General features: G+C 45.3%; 3 protein-coding genes across 10 annotated transcripts; 2 read left to right on the forward strand and 1 right to left on the reverse strand.

Annotated features, from left to right (window-relative positions):
- Positions 1-46: 46 nt before the first annotated feature.
- LOC100647843 (mutS protein homolog 5) lies at positions 47-3,112 on the forward strand. Its single transcript, XM_020863170.2, has 7 exons — positions 47-246; positions 357-558; positions 634-873; positions 950-1,088; positions 1,163-1,526; positions 1,585-1,797; positions 2,242-3,112. The coding sequence occupies exons 2-7, from the start codon at positions 453-455 to the stop codon at positions 2,362-2,364; spliced, it is 1,185 nt and encodes a 394-aa protein (XP_020718829.2). The 5' UTR covers positions 47-246; positions 357-452; the 3' UTR covers positions 2,365-3,112.
- On the forward strand, positions 2,740-17,396 carry LOC100648161 (kinesin-like protein KIF2A). 7 transcript variants are annotated; one of them, XM_048406245.1, is made up of 13 exons: positions 2,748-3,492; positions 6,143-6,237; positions 6,315-6,419; positions 7,061-7,201; positions 8,459-8,489; positions 9,424-9,832; positions 9,899-10,472; positions 10,542-10,791; positions 10,873-11,027; positions 11,111-11,317; positions 11,415-11,589; positions 13,911-14,003; positions 15,010-17,396. In XM_048406245.1, exons 1-13 carry the CDS (start codon positions 3,426-3,428, stop codon positions 15,159-15,161), a joined length of 2,454 nt encoding a protein of 817 aa, XP_048262202.1. In that variant the 5' UTR covers positions 2,748-3,425; the 3' UTR covers positions 15,162-17,396. The 7 variants fall into 7 exon arrangements, with proteins under 7 accessions (XP_048262199.1, XP_048262200.1, XP_012164085.1 ...); XM_048406242.1 differs by lacking the exons at positions 13,911-14,003; positions 15,010-17,396 and adding an exon at positions 12,201-13,809 and having other exon boundaries at positions 2,740-3,492; XM_048406243.1 differs by lacking the exons at positions 13,911-14,003; positions 15,010-17,396 and adding an exon at positions 12,201-13,809 and having other exon boundaries at positions 2,740-3,492; positions 7,061-7,177.
- A 441-nt stretch (positions 17,397-17,837) lies between these two features.
- LOC100648359 (protein adenylyltransferase Fic) lies at positions 17,838-20,373 on the reverse strand. Of its 2 annotated transcripts, none has more exons than XM_012308694.3 (3): positions 19,978-20,373; positions 18,985-19,879; positions 17,838-18,886 (listed from the first exon to the last, which is right to left on the reverse strand). In XM_012308694.3, exons 1-3 carry the CDS (start codon positions 20,192-20,194, stop codon positions 18,511-18,513), a joined length of 1,488 nt encoding a protein of 495 aa, XP_012164084.2. In that variant the 5' UTR covers positions 20,195-20,373; the 3' UTR covers positions 17,838-18,510. The 2 variants fall into 2 exon arrangements, with proteins under 2 accessions (XP_012164084.2, XP_003395623.2); XM_003395575.4 differs by having other exon boundaries at positions 18,985-19,867; positions 19,978-20,371.
- Between the last annotated feature and the right edge of the window lie 309 nt (positions 20,374-20,682).

The raw sequence follows: 20,682 nt of genomic DNA on the forward strand, positions 1-20,682 counted from the left end.
CCTAGTTGTCCTATTGTTTTTGTTTCTATCTGTAACCACAGGAAGACGCTACATCATCCGACGCGAAACATCGCCGTATTAGAGCAACGATTAAACGCTGTCGAATTTTTTCTGAATTCGAAGAACCATAGCGTTGTCGAGAATTTATCGTCTTGCTTAAGGCACGTATATCGTTTGACCAACACCGTGCTTGCCTGTTGTTCCGGACCGCAAGCCAAGCCATCCAATTGGTATAAATTGCACAAGGTTCGATTCTTTGTTCCTATTCCTTTAGTTGCTGAATCCAGTTATAAACGATATACGAACGATCCTTGGGCCTTGCTCGTTCAGTCAAACGGTTTCATTTGCCTTTTCAGACCATTTCGCACGTAATTTGTATCGCGGACATATGCGAAGAATACGCAGGACGAATAGAACTGTTTAGGCAAATAGCCGAAAGTATCACAAGCGAGATGCAATACGTTAAGTACTTTATCGAATACATAGTGGATTTTGGCGAGAGCAGACGCGAAGGCAAGCTCGTGGTTAAACCGAATGTCGACCCCTTGCTGGACGAACGTGCGTGCAAGATTTATCTTGATTGTTCCTACGAATTGTCAATCGTAATCGTAATCGGAGCCTCTTGATTCACAGTGAATCATGTGCGACGTACTTTGCCTGAACTGCTCACGCAAATGGGAGAGAAAGATATGCGAGAGCATCTTCCATCTTCTGTCACCGGTTGTAACATGCTATATTTGCCAAACATTGGCTACGTTTTAGCGATAAACGAGTGGAATCCGACTCCGCCGACGGAAGATGCTACTTACCCTGGTTTGGAATTCAAATTCAGCATTAATCAAGTGCATTATTACAAAAGTGCTTCGGCGAAAGGTCGGTGTTTCATTGTTTCGCTTTTACGAACCAAGCTTTTACACTTGTTTGTTCTTATTCGGCTGGTTTATTCTAGAATTAGACGAGACCGTGGGTGACATCATATTGAAAATAGCTGTTCGGCAGAATCATATCGTACAAAAGTTAATACGATACATAAAGAAACACACAGGAACAATTTTACGCACGATTCAACTGTGCGCCGAATTGGACATGTAAGTACCCGTAATCGCAACCAAAGGTCGTACAAACAATTCGATGGTTAACACGCACTGCTCGATCGTTATAGTTTATTGGTGTTTTACAAAGTGGCGCGCGATTATAACTATGTCAGACCAAACGTGACCGAGTCAAAGATCATAAATGTGGTCGAAGGACGGCATCCGCTAATGGAATGCGCGACGACGTTCGTGCCAAACGACATACGTTCGGGGGAAGGTGCAAGTTTAATCAAAGTTTTAACAGGGCCAAATTCTTGCGGCAAAAGCGTATACCTAAAACAGATTGGACTCGTAGTGTTCATGGCTCATATAGGTTGTTACGTTCCTGCAAGAACCGCGACGATAGGAACGATATCTCGTGTTCTGACTCAAATGTCGAACACAGAAAGCATCGGACTGAACGCGAGTTCGTTTCTACAGAACCTTCGGCAGGTAGGCAAGCGGTGTACGTTTGCCTGGACCGAATCGAAAAAACGAGTTTACATTTCAGATAAACGTGGCTCTACGCGCATCTACATCAGATTCGATCGTAATATCGGACGAATTAGACAGAGGAACGTCCGAAATTAGCGGATTGTCGCTGGTTGCAGCCGTACTGAACACGTTCGCCGAAAGAGGTTCGGACTGTCCTCACGTGTTTGCCGCGACGCACGCGTATAACGTACTTGCGTTACTGCCTCAAACTCCTGTAATCGAGACTCAGGTGAGAGAAAACATCTTTGTCGATAGTTTGTACTTGTGTACCCTTTCTCTTCCCTTTCCTCCTCTCTCCCTTTCCATTTTTTCCTTTCTTTGGAATATAGACGTTCGAATGCGTGATCGACCAAGATGAATCACTGGCTTTTCTCTACCGTCTGATCAACGGTAGCACAAAGCGCAGTTTCGCGCATTACGTAGCGAGAATCGCGGAACTGGAAGAAGACGTTGTTAAGCGAGGATTGTTGGTAATTAAGCATGATTAACTTAACGATTGTTTGGTAGGATACGAATCATTTAGTAATATACTTATAATTCGATCAATCGCAGGTATTCCAGAAGATAAAACAACACGATTTACCATCGAGTATTCATTGTCGTATCGATAGGTAAAATAGTTCCTACGCGCAGCATCGTAAAATATGTAACTATCGAGAGTGTTTGATTTTAGAATGAAACGTATCGTCGATCGATTCAAAGGGGACAACGATTTAGATTTGGAGGAACTAAAAACATTAGTGCGGCAAGCTGTGTTTCCGAAATAATCGCAGGCACCTCGATTCGAATAAAGTAGTCGTCTGCTACGAAGACCAATCGTTACAGTGACAAATAAATAAAACATCTTTGTATTTTATACGTAAACGAATGAAAATAAAACGAGTTGAATTTCGAGATAAAATTAAGATATCTGGTCTTCCGCAACAGCAGGCCACCGATATTTATCGCTACGTTTCAATTTCACGTCCGGAGTCTGGTTTTTATCTCCGACCTGATCGTGTTTAAATATTTTCAAGTGGTTACGATCAGGCGGAGAAAATGGCTGACGGAGCGATGTCTGAAATTGCCAATAGATGGAGAGAGAATGCAGCTGCTCGAAAAGAAGTACGTGCACAGTAACAGATGTCGCGGCGGTAATGGTCGACCGAGAGTTGGCGCTCGCAGTCTTTCCGTTGTCAATAACGGACACTGGCAGTATCCCGGCACAAAATCCCGGAAACATCTCGTTCGTGAAATTCAACGAATCTTCGAATGTAATTTCGAGTCGTTGCGTTTTCGTTTTGGCGTAGTTAAAAATTCGCGGAAAGAGAGCGTGCTGTCGCGCGGGTTACACGAGCTACCGTTTAAACGAGAATTCGCAAAACGGGCGTGCCTTGGACACAATCGGCGACGTCCCTGACGTGAAAATACACAACGGCAAGAGGTGGTGGACAACGACAGCGAGACTGCGACTGCGGTTAAGATTGCGACAAAGAGAAGAACGAACAGCAGCGAGGATAAAGCACGGGGACACCGTGTACCAGCAAAATAGGGCAGAAAAACGATAACAGCAGCGGTAGCAGCAACGGTGACGGAAAGGGAAAAGTACGAATTACGACGGTGGAGAGGAACGCAGCACAGCCGCGTGATTTTGAACGCGAACGCTGGCGTAACTGTCAACGGTCGGATTTCGAAGTCTCGTAAACTATACGGTCTTCGTAAGGCTTCTGTTGCTCGAGAATCGCTGCGTTTTTCTCGCGTCAACATCATCGACGTCGCGTCGTATCGTCGTCGTCGTCTTCTCCATCGTTGTCGTGTTCGATCCGGTGAAAAACCGGCCGACTTACGAGCATAGCCACGGCGTGAGAACACGACTAAATGACCATGGACCACGGCATGTACAACATTGAGACCGGCAACAGTATAAATATCAAGAGGACAGACGGTGAGTAACGTATCTTGCCAAATTATTTTTAGACATTTTCAGACAGCCGATCGCGTGCGCGATGCCTCGCACTTTCGTTATCTACTGCCAACGAAAATCGAACACCGCTTGACCCGCTTCCCCTTTTTTGTTTTCTATTCTTTTCCCGTATACAACGAATATGCGAGACACTTCTATCATCGTTTATCGTCGTTGTCGTCGTCGTCGTCGTCATCGTGTAACCGTTTTCGCCGCTCCGCGCCGCGCACACGTTTTTACCGTGAAACACCGATTCGTCGTGATTCGCACGTTGGTACAGCGATCAACTATTCCCACGGAGACGAAAATCGTTGATAGTACGTTGATACAAGTGAATCTAGCAAACGAACCGGATAACTTACCCTTACTCGTGCAGCCGCTGCACGCCGCATGTCGCGCATCGTATATTACGTCGCATCCTCCTGTTGGCCAACTACATATATCGATATACATACGTCGCCTACTCACGTAGATGGGCATTGGGCATCGCGCTGCACATACACGATAGCTACCGAGAAACGAGCGAATAGTCGCGATACGCTAGTCTATATAAGTGCAAGTTCTTGCCCTTGCGTTCCGACTGCTGACCTTTTCACGCTATATTTGTTTTCTTTTTTCCTTTTTTAAACTTGCTTCGAGTACGGGGTTAGTCACGTCGCGCCGCGCCGGTGTGAACCAATACGACAGACCACGCGGTTGTCGTATCTTTCGTTCGGTCGCCGATCCTCTAGTTCCTTCCCATGCGACAACGATCGCCTCTCGATACCAGCGATTCCGCTGCTGGCAGATGAACGGATATCCTTTCACCGCGAACGCGGTAGACTCCTCTCGTCCGATGTAACTCGTAATGCAACGAGACCAGAACAAGAGATGCCGTCGTCTCTTTCGAATCGTTAATTGCATCCCTCCTTACGCATTCTGAATGCTTTGCAACTCTACAGCTGTCCCTAGACATATGTTCACCACGATGCATCGGTTCTTCGTGAATCCTTCCGCGACACGGTGCTTCCTCGATCGAATGCAATCGACGTTTTCAAGGAATACTCTGGTCGCGAGAAGGTTGGTTTACGCCAAACCAACAACGCGCTATTTTATTTACTCGCGCTCTCTCGGTGAATGAGTCAGATCGTTCGCCAAGAAAGGAGAGTCGGTTGGCCGCATCGCAGCGGCCAGAAACGATCGTTGGTCGTTACGTTCGATCGAGGAATACGCGATCGGGAACGACGATCGACGTCGCAGCAGTGTCCGCCGAGAACGGTTAGCGATAGTTGGAAAAGCGCCCGTACAGTTGCAGGAAGAAAGCGGATCGGTGACCCAATCTCGGCCACGGTAATAATATTTATAGCTTGCACCCGTCCATATAAATAGGAATACGCGTACGACTATACACGCGACAAGAATCTTCGATCTTCGATTCGTTGTGATTCTCGCGCGGTTCGCCAATTTCCCAAAGGCAAATTCGATTATCTTCAATCGTGATCCAACATTACGACTCGTTACGAGTCGTTAAGAGTATTACACGCTGTCTACAGGTATTTAACGGATACCGTGTAGGATGTATTCGCGATGGAAACGCAGCTCGACGCAGCATGGCGATGCAACAAGTGGCCAGGTCTCCCGTCGTCGCGTATATTATATGTATGTTAGCGACGACGCATTTTCGAGGCAACATAATGGCACATAGTCGTCGCTATTTAGTCTTACGATAATTTATGACTGGGTCGAGGGCTCAATAAGAACCGACCTCGGCAGGCGACTTGAAGTTGCCGAACAATACGGTGCTGATGATACGGTGTTTAGAGGATGCATCAGGGTATTATTATTATTGTTATGTAATTTAGGAGATCGTTTTATCGCCGGTATTACCAAAGAATAGAGACATCGTTGAAACTTCAAAGAATCTGGTCGCAAAGTGGGAAAGACAGCGACACCTTTTGATATTAAACGGACTGTGAGGAACGGCGCGTTACTTTCTTACCCCAGAATCATCGGCATGGAGCGATATAACGACTTTGCCTTTGGCGTGATTTGTCTTTAACGGGTATATACCTCGCAACTACTCGCGAGTCGACGAGTCAACGAATGACTGGCGTTTGGCGCCGAAATAGGCCGTTTGGTCGCGGTGCAGACCTTGCCCGAAATTCGAAATCGAAATGAAAAGCGAATAGAACGACGACGCGTGGTCGATTCGCAGCGAATCGCGCACACGTGGGCGCTGCATCCTTATAAGGACGCCTGTCGCGAGATTCTTACGCCTCGCCGAACCTTACCTTTTATCCGCTCTTACGTCATCTATGAACACGTTACCTCGCTGGATATCTCCGCGAGTCTGGAGATCGACGCGTCCTCGATCGAATAACCATGCGAAACGAGAAGAAACGATTTCCCTCGCCTTAATCGATTTAAAACATCGCGAGTTTAAAGCTCGTGATCACGCGTACACGAGCATCGTCCCGAAACAGAGGAAAACCGCATTCTTCGTTTCTTACTCTCCGTTTAACGCTGCAGACCGATACTCGAATTCAATTCGATCGACTTGCGCGTCCTTCGTACGAATCCCTCGTTACGATTCCCTTTAGCGGAAAGTTTCTCGAATTGCCGACAAACTACGCTGAATTCGTGTTTGTTTCAGGTCGTGTCCACTCGGCAGTCGTTTCCGGTATTAATTGGGAACAGCGTACCGTCACCGTAGAATGGTTCGAAAGAGGAGAGACCAAAGGGAAAGAGGTACTTGACGCGAGAACGACCGAGACATAAAGTGCGCGCGAGTTTTCTAACGTTTTCATTTTCTGTTTCGCTTTTAGGTCGAGATGGACGCGATCGTCGCCTTAAATCCCGACCTGACGAATCAAAAGACCATGGAACCACCTTCGCAGATCAACAATCACGTGTTGATTTCCAAAGCAAGGGTACGTATCGCGCGATCCTTCGATCTATCAAGCGCTCTTTTCTCTTTCAAACAGCGCGCGACAACCACGGAAGACGAACCATCAGTTAGAAGAAAAGAAACGACGAAATCGCGTTTCCATCGTGTACACGATGGAATTACGTCGCACGTGATCGAGCAATTTCAATTTCCGTGTACGTAGTGTTTTTAGGCAACCTCTCATCCGCGTTCGTTGTTTCGGTGAGAGACACGTGTCGTAGCTTTGGCGCGGCTCGCGTCGAATCGCTACCGATCGAGCATGCGACCACGTTCAACGTCGCAACTTTCGCGTCGTTCCTCCTACTAACACGATTACATCTTTTTTTCCTCCATGGACGCTGCTCATTATCACGGATTTGGGTCTGCGATGGATCATCACCGATATCGGGTCTCTCCCGTCCGAAACCGATCGCATCCCCCAATACGACCTCGCATCGTCGTGTCATCGTCCCGCGTTCCCGCAATCTCTACCGGCACCACTTCTTCTCGACGATTCACGCTCGTCGATCCTCCTCCGCCCCCTCCTAATATCGTCGCGGTCGTAGTTTCTCTTCGAATCGTATCTGGTTCGAATTACGTGTCCGATTCAAATCGCGCGCGCCATCAAATTCGAACGAAAAGCAGGATTCTTCGGGCGAAGAGGACGAGGGGGTGGATGAGTCGGAGAACCAAGAGGAGGGCTCCCTTGGACGACACGGCGGTCATACCGCAAGAAACGGCCTTGCATCCGCAACGCTTCCTGTACGAGTCGTTACTGCTCTTTCGGTAAACGCGCGAAACCCACGCTCCTTTCCTCCCACCCTGATACTCCTTTGTATTTCGTTTATCCTTAAAACACACGCACTTACACGTAAACGCTCGGCTTTACTTTGTTTTATCTTCCTTCTCTCTTTGCCGTAAAGCTAGATTTACATCGGCCCAGTAGCATTGCAGTCCACTAGTTCAGTCCAGCGCTGGATCGTAACTGTATTAATAAGACAAACAGTATTTCGATTCCAGTACAACGTCGTTATCCCAGCGAGCAATTCAGTTCAACTCCTGGCGTTTATTCCCACCATCGAGAACGCAATATTCCAACGTTACTGGAATCGCGTAGACGACTCGATAACCAGTGCTGGCTGAAGCGTAGTACAATGCATTCATTGCCACGACGATTTACCAACGATTTTCCAGTTCTTCGTCTGTTTAAAGGAGACTGGAATACCGTAGACATGAACCGATTTTCAGTTAAAGAACTGGGACGTAATCGCTTGATCCAGTAACTGGATTGATGTAAACTCAGCTTTAACGTCAGCGTTTTTCTCTCCCTCCCCATTTATTTTCCATTCCCTTCTCTCTATGCTACTTTGCCACGTTTCGAGGATCGATCGCACTCGATACACTGCGCCACCTTTGTCGCCAACAACCACGCGCCTGATACCGGTTTCCTCGCCTTATTTTGCGTTTCCTTCTTTTTAAGCTCGTTTCTCGTCGGAACATTGCGATTCGTTCTAAAACGACGTTGTCGTCGTCGTCCCACGCACGCTTCCTATCATTTCCTCGCTTCTCGCGTACTCGCATTACCGTGCTTTTCGTTCGATCGAACGCCGGACGTCGAACAACGAGTTTGACGTGCATCAAATTGCGATGTCTCATCCCGCTTTCTTTTCTACCACGTTCGTTCGATTTACGTTTCCTTTGCTTTTTACCGCGAAACATCGATTCTGTTCCGTGTACGGCGTTGTACGTATGCACGTACGTACGGAATTACGTTCTATCGATTACGATTCGTACATTTTGCACTCGCTTTTCCGTCAACGTTTTTTAGACGACGTATCGTACCCACGCTCGACTATCGACCAACGTTTTATTTAACATACCATCTCCTTTCATTGCATTTATTTATTTACTTATCTTTCTTATTATTGGTTATTTTCGAACACCATCGAATTACAGAATATTAAACTGTATATAATACTTGAATAACTCGTATTGAAATTTTCTTTGACGACGTTACGTTATGTTTTCTGTTTCTTTTTTCAGCATTCAACCAAGCCGTCGATTCCAGTAAAAGGTATGTCGTACGCGAGCAAACATTACATACGTATAATGGTTTGCACAAATAAGAAAAGTCGCGTTATCGTTTGTTAATCCGACGAATCGATCGAGTTGATGTCGCGCGAACGCAAAAGTCGTTTAATTTGCACGATTGGTCAACGGCGATCGATGTAACGTTCTCACGCGCGTATCGTCGTGTTGCGATCGTTTCGCGCCGCGTTTACTATGTTGTGGTCACTAACTCTGGACGGATCGATTTGCCAAGCGATGGCGAATGAAATACGCGTGGTGTAACAGCGATGTCAGCGTCATGTAAAAGAAGCACCACCAGTGGCAACGAGCGGCGGTGCGCGAGTGTTCACGCTCCAAACTATCGATGCTCTTGCGCCGTATGCAAAGGCACGCAAGGGCAAGGACCTCGACGGACGATGCGCTACGTATTAAACGAACAGAGTATATAATCGGGTCGTGCGATTCGAGCCTACGTTTCTTCCATTCTTGTACACTCTCGTCTACTTTCTCTTCCTCTCTCTCTCTCTCCCTCTCCCTCTTTCTCACTCATTCACAGACACACACACGTCTTTCCTTCCTTCCTTCCTCGTTTCTTCCTTCCTTTCTTTCCGTCTATTCTTTCTGTCGATTCTACGAATTCACCTCGTTCACCGCGGTCATCGCCATGAGGTTCGATCCGTTGGGCTACTGTTTCGGAAGAAAAAATAAGATCAACGGCACCGAGGATGGGAAGACCGAGGAATTGGTTGAAGCCATCTCGGAGCAGGTCTCGGCACACGGTAACACACACACGCGCGATTCTCTCGATACACGCGATCGCGTCTGAATTTTGTTTATTTTCCCGCGAGAGTCGGTCCACCGAGCAGACTGCGCGAACACGTTCGTTCAATTCGACCCCGAAACTTGAACACATCACGCGACTGATGTATACTTTGCAGCGGGTTCCAACAGACAATTGTCGCGACAAACGGGTCGGCCAACCAATATAATGCCACCCGGTGTCACTGTGAATGGGCACGGTGATTCCGTGGCTGGATTAACGAGTCGCCGGGAATTGGAGAACATCCCACCGACACCTACGTCAACGGCCGCTTCCTTCAATACCTCCATGGCAGCGCAAGCCAAGCAAAAGCAACAACAGCTACAGTCTCAGCAGCAGCAGCAACAACAACAGGTACAAGCGGATAACGGGCGAGTTAGACGGTCGAACGTGGTGAAAGAGGTCGAGAGGCTGAAGAAGAACCGCGAGGAAAGAAGACAGAGACAAGCGGAGTTGAAGGAGGAGAAGGAAGCTCTGATGAACTTGGATCCTGGTAATCCGAATTGGGAATTTCTCGCTATGATAAGGTCAGTCCCGATTCTTTCTTTTCTCGCGTGATACTATTCAAGATGTTGACGTCTTTCCGTCGACAGGGAATACCAGAACAGCATCGAGTTCAGGCCCCTTCGAGAAACGGATAGCGTGGAAGACCATCAAATTACAGTGTGCGTCAGAAAGCGCCCGTTGAACAAGAAGGAGATCGCGCGCAAAGAGGTAGATGTGATCAGCGTGCCTAGCAAAGATCAGATGGTGGTTCACGAGCCAAAAGCCAAAGTCGATCTAACCAAATACTTGGAGAACCAAATCTTTCGATTCGATTACGCGTTCGATGAAACTTGCAACAACGAGATCGTCTACAAGTACACTGCTAAACCTCTGGTGCAAACCATTTTCGAAGGTGGGATGGCCACGTGTTTCGCTTACGGTCAAACGGGAAGCGGTAAAACGCATACCATGGGAGGTGATTTTAACGGAAAGACACAGGATTGCAAAAGAGGCATATACGCGATGGTAGCTAAGGATGTGTTTAAATGCCTCAAGCTTGTTAAGTATCGTCCGTTGAATCTGGTCATTTCCGCGAGCTTTTTCGAAATCTACTCTGGCAAGGTGTTCGATCTATTGAAGGACAAAGAGAAGCTGCGCGTTCTAGAAGATGGCAAGCAACAGGTACGCTTATACGCGTTTACTTGTTCTCTTTTTCCGTTTAGCTTGTTCCTATCTTTTCCCGTCCCATAGGTGCAAATACTCGGATTAACGGAAAAGGTGGTGGAGACTTGCGACGAAGTGTTGAAGTTGATACAGCACGGAAACAGTGCCAGAACGAGTGGTCAAACCAGTGCAAATTCCAACTCGTCACGATCCCATGCCGTTTTCCAAATCACAGCACGGATACCTGGTACGCTCAAGGTTCATGGAAAATTTTCTCTGATCGATCTTGCTGGTAACGAGAGGGGAGCAGACACGTCTTCCGCCAACAGACAAACCCGTGAGTTTCGCGTAATTTCCTCTATCTGTGGATGAAGGTCCACCGGTGAAACGCGTGCAAAGATCGTCGCGTTGTTCACAGGTATGGAGGGTGCCGAGATCAACAAGTCACTGTTGGCGTTAAAAGAATGTATCCGCGCGTTGAGTCGCAAAGGAACGCACCTGCCATTCAGAGCCAGCAAGTTGACGCAAGTATTAAGGGACAGCTTCATCGGTGAAAAGTCGAAAACTTGCATGGTAACAGATTTGCGTTTCTCGCGTAGCGGATCGATTTAAACGAACCGCGCACCTCCTTACCACTGCTCTTCCCTTGTTCGCAGATAGCTATGATCAGTCCGGGAATGAGTTCCTGCGAACATTCGTTGAACACGCTCAGATATGCGGATCGAGTGAAGGAATTGGCCGCGACTGATCCAACGGAAATGAAAGCTTCCCCGACGGACGACGAACGGGAATTAAAGATCGAGGAACAGTCGAACAACAGTGTATTGTCGGATAGCGATTTGGCACAGCTTCGGTCTCTGAACGTAAGACAAAAAATAGAATTTCCGCGTCAGCTCGGGCTTCCGAGTTTCGAGACGGACCGGTTCTTCCACTTACTCGGTCGACTCTTTTTTTTAACAGGAGGGTGAGATTTCACAAGACCTTTACACGTTCCACGAAGCTGTATCCGCACTGCAAATGTTGGAGGAGGAAGTCCTAGACACGCACAAAATGGTCATGGACCATACGACCAGATTCCTGGATGGCGCGCGTAATGTGTTCAGTACGACTCACGAAGTAGATTATGACCAAGAAGGTAAGACGGCGTTTCCGCGTTTGTTTCAACTGACTCCGAACCCTTGTATTCGAGCGTGTCTTCGCTCTCCCGGCCGCGTCCGCGCACACACACTCGCAAATGCACGCACACACGCATTTACGTACGCATGTACGCACGCGTAATCGTTTCTATTTTCAGAATTTTTCAACTTCAGTTTACGCCTCTTGTTCCGACATGCAAATGTTTCTCTTCTCTTTTGCATGCGTAATATCTTTCCTCTCTATACTTCCGTTCGTTTCGTTTCTTAAGCGGATCGATCTTTTCTGCTTTGTTTATAATTTTGCGTTTTCTTTTTTATTTTTGTTTTTTTTTTTGTTTTTGTTTTTTGTTTTTTCTTTCCTTTTAATTCTCGATTTCTTAACGATTTTTCGATGACACGATAACGCATGCCTGTTCGCCTCGTCGCGTCCGTCTGTCCAAAAAGCTATACTACGAGCGCTGCCGTACTTTTGTTTTCGGTCTCTCGTTCGTACCCGTTTATCGATCGGACAATGTCTCGATACCCCGCGACAGAACCTAATACGGTGAAACACGAGGAGCAAAAAGGCTGGGGCACCAAGCGTTATTGTGTATGTGGAATTTTGCGACAGATTCACGCGGTAAAGATAAGGCAAAGGCAAGCTGCCCGTTAGAACCGAACTTAGAGGACGAGAGGACAACGACGACGACGACGACGACAACGTCAACGACAACGATGATGATGGCTGTGCCAGTAGACAACGATAACCGCGACTCTGCCGGTGGTGACGCGTGGTCCAACCTAAATAAACTCGTCGATACAACGACAAAGAATTCATTAAAATCTCCTTGGAAGGACGAGGTCGAATGTCAAAACGACATGAGTTCGTGCGATAGCGACTACGAATCGTTGAACGTTACTCGAACGACACGCGTCGCGGCGAACACGGCCGGTATCGATTCACGTGTATCGCGCATCGAAAATGTTTCGAAGAACAGTTTGCACGCGTATTCCGTTGCATACAGCAACAACTGGGCTCGGACAGTGAACCGTGCGCAACGATACAAACGGTCTGCCGGTGAGAAAAAGAGCGTACAAAAATATCATTGGTCTGGCACTTTCAATCGAGACGGCGTCAAAAAATATTCTTCGCCTCTCGGTGAGAAAACGAGCGATGCCAAGACGCGTCGTTTCGGCGAGATGAACGTCGTGGCCGACTCTAATTATAATTACAACTTGGATGCCTTCGACGATGAAAAGACAGCAAAGAAGACGAAACTGTTCGACGGCGATAAATTCAACTTGGACGATGATGAAAGCGGCGACAGCAACGAGGACGCGACACGTTGGCCGGATCGTCGATCGTTCGCGAATCTTTGCAAACGCGATACAACGCGATTTAATATGTCACGGCGGAATTGGCTGACTCGCGAACACGGGCAGGAAGATCATCGTTATCAACGAGACGAGTCTATCGAACAAGGCAATCTAAACGTAAATTCGCCAAAACGAAGTCAACGAAACGACCACAAAGAAGAGAACAAGCGACCCACCCTCGATGAAACACGACGCTCTTCCGAATCCTCGTACCGCGTCGACGATGACGACAGTCGATCGACCATCATCGATCGCTATGAGATCACTCTCTCCACCGTCTACGTTCGTAAATCTCGTACGCCGATCGACGATCGATCCACCTTCAAATTTTTTAATCTTCTTTTGTCGTTTTTTAAAAATGTTATCCTCTTTATCTTCTTACCCAGCCTGTACATGATCTTTTTCATTTACGTGAAAAGAACGGAGGAGCCATAAGTTATTTGTTTTCGCGCACGTTTATCCGTTATAAGGGACCAACGATGTTTCTTCTTCCGTTTATTTCTCCTTATTTTTCTTTTTATACATTCCTATCGATGATATCGTCACTTTTACGCTTTAACGTGAAGCTTTTAACGTTGCAATCGAAGGAGCGAGAGACCGGTTTGTAGTAGAAATCAACCGATCAGATGAACCGATATTTCATTCGCGGATACTAGACAAACCGCTGGCAACGAGTACGTTTGTTTTTACAAGCCGAGTCAGCGAAATTTTGTTCGGCCGAGAACGAAATCGATACGGAAGCGAATTTCTTAAAATCTAAGGAAATATGTATACACGTAATATGTACATATAGGAACAAGAAACGAGGCATACGCGTTGTCATTGGGCGCGTTCGGCGCCCAAAAATCATTGTTTTTTAGCTATGTGTAAAAGAATACAAAGGCTCGAACAGCAGCTGCAACAACAACAACAACAACAGCAACAACAATGACACGTTTGAACGTAACGTCACAAACCCTTGCAGATTTGAGACGGAAAAGAACAAAGTTTGAGTCGCCCAACCTGAGGAGGTTCTATTTACGTAGACGTCTGATAGAGAGAAAACAGTTTTCCGACGGTACGAAATTATTCGATTCAAAATCATATATAAAGTCGCCTGTCAAAAGTTGCTTACTTTAATACCGCACCAGAGATATACATATGTACTAATTACGCGTTCAGGGGTCACGATTCGCGAAGGCATCATTACCGCATCGACATTTACATCTACATCACCGACGTCTCCGATAAGTAATGCTTGCTTTTAAGCCGCGATTTTCCATAAATCTATCGCAATATATATGTATAATACAAATACGTATCGGCAGTAGTACCTAAGCGTAAACGACACTAAGCCGAGCACGGAACTGAACGGAACGCACTGGATCGAGAAACTACTGCGCCAGTAAATACAATCGGATACAGAGCAACGTGTATTTTTTTCTTCCGTTCATCGAACTGGTAAGCCGCGATATCGATTTACGCGTCGATTCTACTCTATCCTCTCTATTCTTCCTTCTGTTATCTGGCCCTATCTTCTCCGATTAACGAATCTCCGTGTATCTTTGAAAATATCGCGATAGTAACCGAGCGTTTGATTCTAGCGCGAAAATTCCTCTACATGTACAATACACATTAAGCTGTTAATAAATATTAGTTTTATGGAATCTTGATATAACGGCATTGTTTTCTTCGTATTAACTACTTACTATTATGGCCTGTGATACAAATGGACTAATACGCGGCACGCCTCGCTCGATAAGATATACATAACGAAATCTGTACGTGGATTTTTGCATTTTCCGAGTAACCGGAACGCTTTCAATACACGCTAACGTAATCGATCGAGATCGATTCGTAGCGTGGCCTAATTTGCCTGAAAATTTCCAGACGATCGTTATGTTTCGCCGATCGTTTCGAAACGCATGAAACGTGTTTACGTTTGCGTCCCGTCGCTACGGCAAATTCATACCGAGTCGTGCTTACGTTCATTCGCAAACTCACCAGATCCTTTTCCGTTTGCTATTATTTGCAAAAGGGCAAATCACTGAAATCGACCACTGAAAACGTGTTGTTTGTTGCAGAATATGCCCAAAACTGGGAACAGCTATTGGTGCAGCAGCGTGATATCTTGAACGCCGCAATCGATCAAGTCAGTCAGTTTCGTGGACAATTGTTGCAAGAAGAACAGATCAGCCAGAAGATGACGCGAACTCGTAACTCACGATATAATTAACGTGGATTAGTTTACGCGCGCGCGCCACAAAGAGAGAGAGAGGGTGAAGAGAGAGGGGAAGAGAGAAACGCGAGTGAATGAAGGAACGAATGAGTAAGCGAGCGAGTGGATGAGCGAGAGAGAAAGACAGAAAGACGAGGGCACGAAGAAGCATCTTACGATTACGATAACGATAAGGTGATGGTGGTAGCGGTGGTGGTGGTGGTGGATGGCAGTGGGTGAGGATGGCGTAATCAAAGGAAAGAAAATACCAGTAAACCGTCTAAGCGTTCGAATACCATTGATTTTCCGAGCATCGCTGTTACCATGTTTCGTCGCATCAGCTTTCCGTTCGCGTTCCTTTAACTGCAAACGAATCCGTTTAACGATACCGAAGTTCCTTTTCCTCTCCTCTTCGGTTTGCGATCGATCATCGATGATTCGAAAGCACGAGAACCTCGACAATGAACCGGCGATATCGAGTAACAAAATGAACTGTGGCCGACAGACGATCATCGTCCGTCCATACTCTTTCGCAAAATCGTTTACCGTATTTCCTCTCCTCTTTTTGCCCATCTTTCTCCCTCTGCTTCTCTCCTCTTTTCCGATCGCTAGCTTTTTCTTCTAATTGTTCATGATGACACGCAGCATCACGCACCTAAATCATAGCACGTATCGGCGTACGTACAGAATCGACCGTGCCCCGCGCGCGCTTTATTTTACTCGTAACTAACGTCCCCTTACCATTCATTTTGAACGATGCTGTTGCGTTCGTTGGACGATAAATCCGCACATACTCAGACCACTGGATGCGATTAAATCGACAATCGTATGTACGTACGTACGAATCGATAACGGAAAACCTAATGAATCAATGCACGCGCGTCTACGATTATCCAAGATGAGCTGTTTTGTGTTACCTCTATGCGTCTAAAAGAAGAGAAACACGCTAAACAAGATATCCTTTAAGGACAGCATATCCTTCTCTTCCTTCTAACAAACTTTTCGATTCGTTTCTCACCGAGATACTTTAGACAAGGATTCTCGGTTGATCGCCTAATTTATATTGCCAAACTTTAATTGCCTGATTTCAGATGAATCGAATTTTAGAAGAAATATATAAATGTACATCTGTTAAAAGAGTACTTTCTCTTTCCGTCGAAAAGTTGGAATAAATAAAAAAAAGAAGAGTTCTTATACTGCATACGCGTGTTCGTCTAAATCTCTCGTGTATTTGTACGGTCGTGGTTCGTTAAACGCGTATTTTCAACATTGACTTTGCTAGATCGTTTAATCGTAATCGTCCCTGTCTTAATGAAAAAATCTCAGTTTATTTAAAGAATCCCACGTTTCGACAGAAATTGTAAGTTAACTCGTCTATGGTCAGCGATCGCGATAACTTTAGCCACCCTTGCGATTAGTATACGCGTTTCGCGAAATAATTTTACAATGTAAGTACCAAGTTTCGCGCAACGTTAATTCCTGCGTATACCATAGTCTCAACAATTACTAAATTTCGGGATGTCAAGTTGACGCGATTTCAAAAGGTATACCATTTCGTCGTTCGCTTTTGAATACTCTTTTTTTTTACAATTTTGCCTGTTTTTATTTATTTTCTTTTTTTTTTAATTTGACAATCTTAAAATCCATGTAACAGTTTCTATCTTACTTGCCGTCGTTTGGTTTCGTTCCTACCGTTTTCAAATTTTACGGAGAAGCGGATCTTCACGGACACGCTTCGCGAACCTACGAATGCATGCGCGCGTCTTTTCTTGCCAAAACGACAATGTCCAGCGCGTTTTGCGATCGATCCGATTTTTATGGATTCAATCGAAAGTGGGACCGAGTACGACATAGCAGGCAAGCAGGAACGAAGAGAGAACGAATGTGCATGTGCACGAGCGAGTGTATGCGTGTATGTATGATGCTATTGAGCGAATGAGCGAACGCGAGAAGATAGAGGGAAGAACGAATGTGTGTGAAATCAATAGGTCGTCAACTTACGTTGTTGGCTAAATATGATTTTTATAGAAATGTATTTATATAGATAAAACTACATCGTTATATCGCATTGAAAAAAGGAGAGATTTGCACGTTTAGCGTAAAGATTTTGTTCACTCGTGATACATATTTGGATCGAACACGCTTAAAAACGATGGGAATTATCTCTGTATCGTTTCTTTCGCCAACAAAGCGTCAATAATGTCTTATTAGACGTAAAAAAATTAAAGTTTCGTAGCAATCGAGCGTTCAATACTTCTTTGCCTTATTATTAATCGCACTATAGAATCGAATAGCGAGATAAGAAAGAAAACGTTCGAATCGGCGGATTGGATACTTTGATACGATAGTGGGAGGAACATCGTTACGATCGGCATAAAACGTATCAGGCTACAACGGTGATACTCTACTTTTTATAAAAAGAGAGAGAAAAACCTGCCGACGAAATTAAACAAAGGATTGAACAGAGACAATGATACAAATGATACGCTATTTGTCTTAATCTTTCACTTTCTTTGTCATATGCGTATCAAACGAAATACCCAACCCAGTTGTTTGATAAATAAACTATATATATATATGTATATTTATAATCGACTTAAAGCTAGCCGATCAAATGGCAAGTTCGTTTATCGTACTGACTACATTAATTGTTTTTGCGTAGATGATGGTAAAAAGAATATATCAACGTAAAGATTTAGAAAATAATGGATTTATTAAAAATCGCGTACGTATTTACGTCGTATCGCAAGTAGCTCGTCCAGCGAGTAGCGATTACGCATCTGACCTTAAACTTATACGCAACGTTTCCAACATACATTCCATATAGATGTTTAAAACTCGCCTAATTAAATATTAACTTACGTATATTCCTAAATTAGATCACAGTCTTTGATTGGGTTTCACACGATTTTCCGTTTTTCGACTGTCTTGGCGCATACGATAAAAAGCAAGAGAAATTACAAATGGAAGCATACCGGATCGTGTGGGGTAAAATGCGTCGGTAATCGCGAACGCATGTACGTCAACGGATCGTTGAGGAAAACAAATCAAGAAAAGATCTAGTTAACGAAGAGGAAATTGTGTGTGCGGCCATGTACACTTAATGACATAGGTAACAAAACTGTAGAAACGGGCTGAATGTTCAATTCGTTACATGGGAACAAAAGGTAAAAGGAGGACAAACATTCGCAATTCCAGGAATAAGTTGGAGGCTCGCAAAACCGAGTTTCCGACTTAAATACAAAGAACGTTGTTGCAGACGGAACAGAGGTAAACGAATAGTTTAGCGAATTCAGATCTTTGGTTTAACGAACGTTAACGATACTTGGAAACGTGTAGCGTAAATTGGAAAAGCTGACCGAGGCTATTAGCCAGTGTCAAAGGCATTGGTAACGCTATCTGTCGCCATGTCATCCTCCAAAACGATAGTATCGCGTCGTTCGGTGAACAAGGTATCTTGACTAAGCGCGGGAACCTGCCTAGAGAATTCGCTGGTTGCCCACAAGAACAGGTCCAACGTTTGTTCCGTGCATTCCGCTATGAATCGAACAAACGGTCGGACATCGCCGGTATTCGCTATTTGAAGATTCTCATAATACGTGTGTCGATGCTGCTTGTGGATAATAACCGGAGGATAACCAGCTTGCATAAGAATCATATTCATAAGCAAACGAGATGTTCTACCATTACCATCAGAAAACGGATGTATATGTACCAACTTGTAATGCGCTAGAGCGGCGTATCTAGAATAGAAGAAAGTAAACAACGATTATTTGCGAAATATTCGGTCAGATGGTATGGTGTAGAATGGAAATGAGCGAGGAAACAAGTAGTTATATACCTGACTGGATGCATTCGAATAGCTCTTTCGCTGTTTAACCATAGCGCGAATTCTTCCATAAGATAATGGATATCTCCTGGACCAGGAGGTACATGACCACCAACGTACACTTGAGTACGTCGAAATTGACCACCTCGAACGGGATCCACGTGTCCTAAAACACGCATATGAATTTCTAATATATCCTTAATGGAAATCGATCCCATCCTGTTGACCAAGGTCGCGTTGATGTATTTCATTGCAGCGTCCAAGCCGAGAATCTCGTTGTGCTCATCGATGCTTTTACCAGCAACAGCGGTACGCGTTTCAACGATCGCCCGGGTCTGAGCTAAATTCATTGTGTTCCCCTCGATGCCAACTGTATGATAAATATGCTGAAAATAAGCCTCCTTCTTTGCTCGTATCAAGGCGGCATTGTTATCAGGAATCGTGGACAGTGTGTTTCTTTTTTCGTCTATGCGTCGGAGCATTCTCCGATCCAACTCTTCAACTACTCGAGCCGTTCTTTGACTGTTTATCAGTGCACCTTCGTGGTTCGGTTGAAAACTCAATGCACGCACATAATATTCGTTTGCTTTGATAACATCGTTCTGCGTGTGCTCCAAAAACTCGCCGTAATGATTCAAGATATCTGGGTGGCGGGGTGCTAAAGCCACGGCATGCTGAAACAATTTGATCGCTTTCTTTTGTTTGCCCGACAATTTCATCTCCAATGCCAGATACAGCGAGGTTAAAGCTTCCGCGGTGGATGTCGCGCTATTCTCAATTTCCAATTGATGACGTAGCTCAGTCCTTGGCAACGCTAAATCCAAGGTACCTTCGTCGTAAACGTTTAACTCACCTTCCGTCGGAAGCGGTATAAATACATGACGATAGTCGTGATCTGAAAGAATAACTGCCATAACTGTCAGTTCTCAGGTTAAACAGTCCACGAAAGGGTCTATTAGTTGGCACAAATCGTGCAAGTTCCACGGAAACATGGGACAAACTTACCCGGTAAATATTTCAGGAAACCACGAATGTACTGAGACAGTAAGGTGCCGATGACAGCAACAGCGATTCCTGATACGAAAACGAAAAGCACGACTAGGCGATTCGCCGTCATGCTCATAGCGACATTTGCATTCTGCTTTTCGGTTCTTCTATCTTTTACGTATCCAAGCTTCTCGTCGTAGAACGCGTAACACAACTTTTCACGCGACAGCAGCATCGTGTTTTTACCAAATGCTCGACCAAATAATATCCCTTTCGATAGACAGCGAGTCGCAACATACTCTCAAATTTTTCCCAACGCGTTTTACTCCTTGATCCGCACCAGGGACAAAACGACGCGTTGCTTCGTTCGACATCTCGAACATGTGTTACTTTTCGATTGGTCTAGTTTTCAACGCAACCAATCGATTCTCTCTCTCTCTCTCTCTCTCACTTTCTCGCAGATGTCACTAGCATCGATCGTAACAAGTCTGGAAGGTAGCGCCCTCGTATCAAAGCACGTATTCGCAAGATACCGCGCTTAGGAATTCAAAATAGCGCTATTTGGTTTTCGATCGACTCGCTACAATCTACTCGAGTATAAAACGCAATAGGGAACTCGTACATTTTATAAAATCGAATAGAAGATGCGTTACGCACTTTCATTTGGACGTATCTTAAAGGGAAGAAAATTTGACGAGACGTGCTTGCAATAATCGAAAGAGA

The sequence above is a fragment of the Bombus terrestris genome, chromosome 5 (genome assembly GCF_910591885.1).
Source record: "Bombus terrestris chromosome 5, iyBomTerr1.2, whole genome shotgun sequence".
Taxonomy (NCBI): Eukaryota; Metazoa; Arthropoda; class Insecta; order Hymenoptera; family Apidae; genus Bombus; species Bombus terrestris.

What these genes read in the sequence shown, in the direction of transcription:
- LOC100647843 (XM_020863170.2), top strand. Translation starts at nt 453, where the DNA reads ATGCAATACGTTAAGTACTTTATCGAATACATAGTGGATTTTGGCGAG. An exon ending in CGACCCCTTGCTGGACGAAC is followed by an intron (nt 559 to 633) that starts GTGCGTGCAAGA and finishes CTTGATTCACAG; the next exon opens with TGAATCATGTGCGACGTACT. An exon ending in TTCTACAGAACCTTCGGCAG is followed by an intron (nt 1,527 to 1,584) that starts GTAGGCAAGCGG and finishes TTTACATTTCAG; the next exon opens with ATAAACGTGGCTCTACGCGC.
- LOC100648161 (XM_048406242.1), top strand. Translation starts at nt 3,426, where the DNA reads ATGACCATGGACCACGGCATGTACAACATTGAGACCGGCAACAGTATA. An exon ending in TAGAAGATGGCAAGCAACAG is followed by an intron (nt 10,473 to 10,541) that starts GTACGCTTATAC and finishes CCCGTCCCATAG; the next exon opens with GTGCAAATACTCGGATTAAC. An exon ending in AGTAGATTATGACCAAGAAG is followed by an intron (nt 11,590 to 12,200) that starts GTAAGACGGCGT and finishes ATTTTGCGACAG; the next exon opens with ATTCACGCGGTAAAGATAAG.
- LOC100648359 (XM_012308694.3), bottom strand. Translation starts at nt 20,194, where the DNA reads ATGCTGCTGTCGCGTGAAAAGTTGTGTTACGCGTTCTACGACGAGAAG. An exon ending in TTTCCTGAAATATTTACCGG is followed by an intron (nt 19,880 to 19,977) that starts GTAAGTTTGTCC and finishes CAGTTATGGCAG; the next exon opens with TTATTCTTTCAGATCACGAC. An exon ending in ATTCGAATGCATCCAGTCAG is followed by an intron (nt 18,887 to 18,984) that starts GTATATAACTAC and finishes CTTCTATTCTAG; the next exon opens with ATACGCCGCTCTAGCGCATT.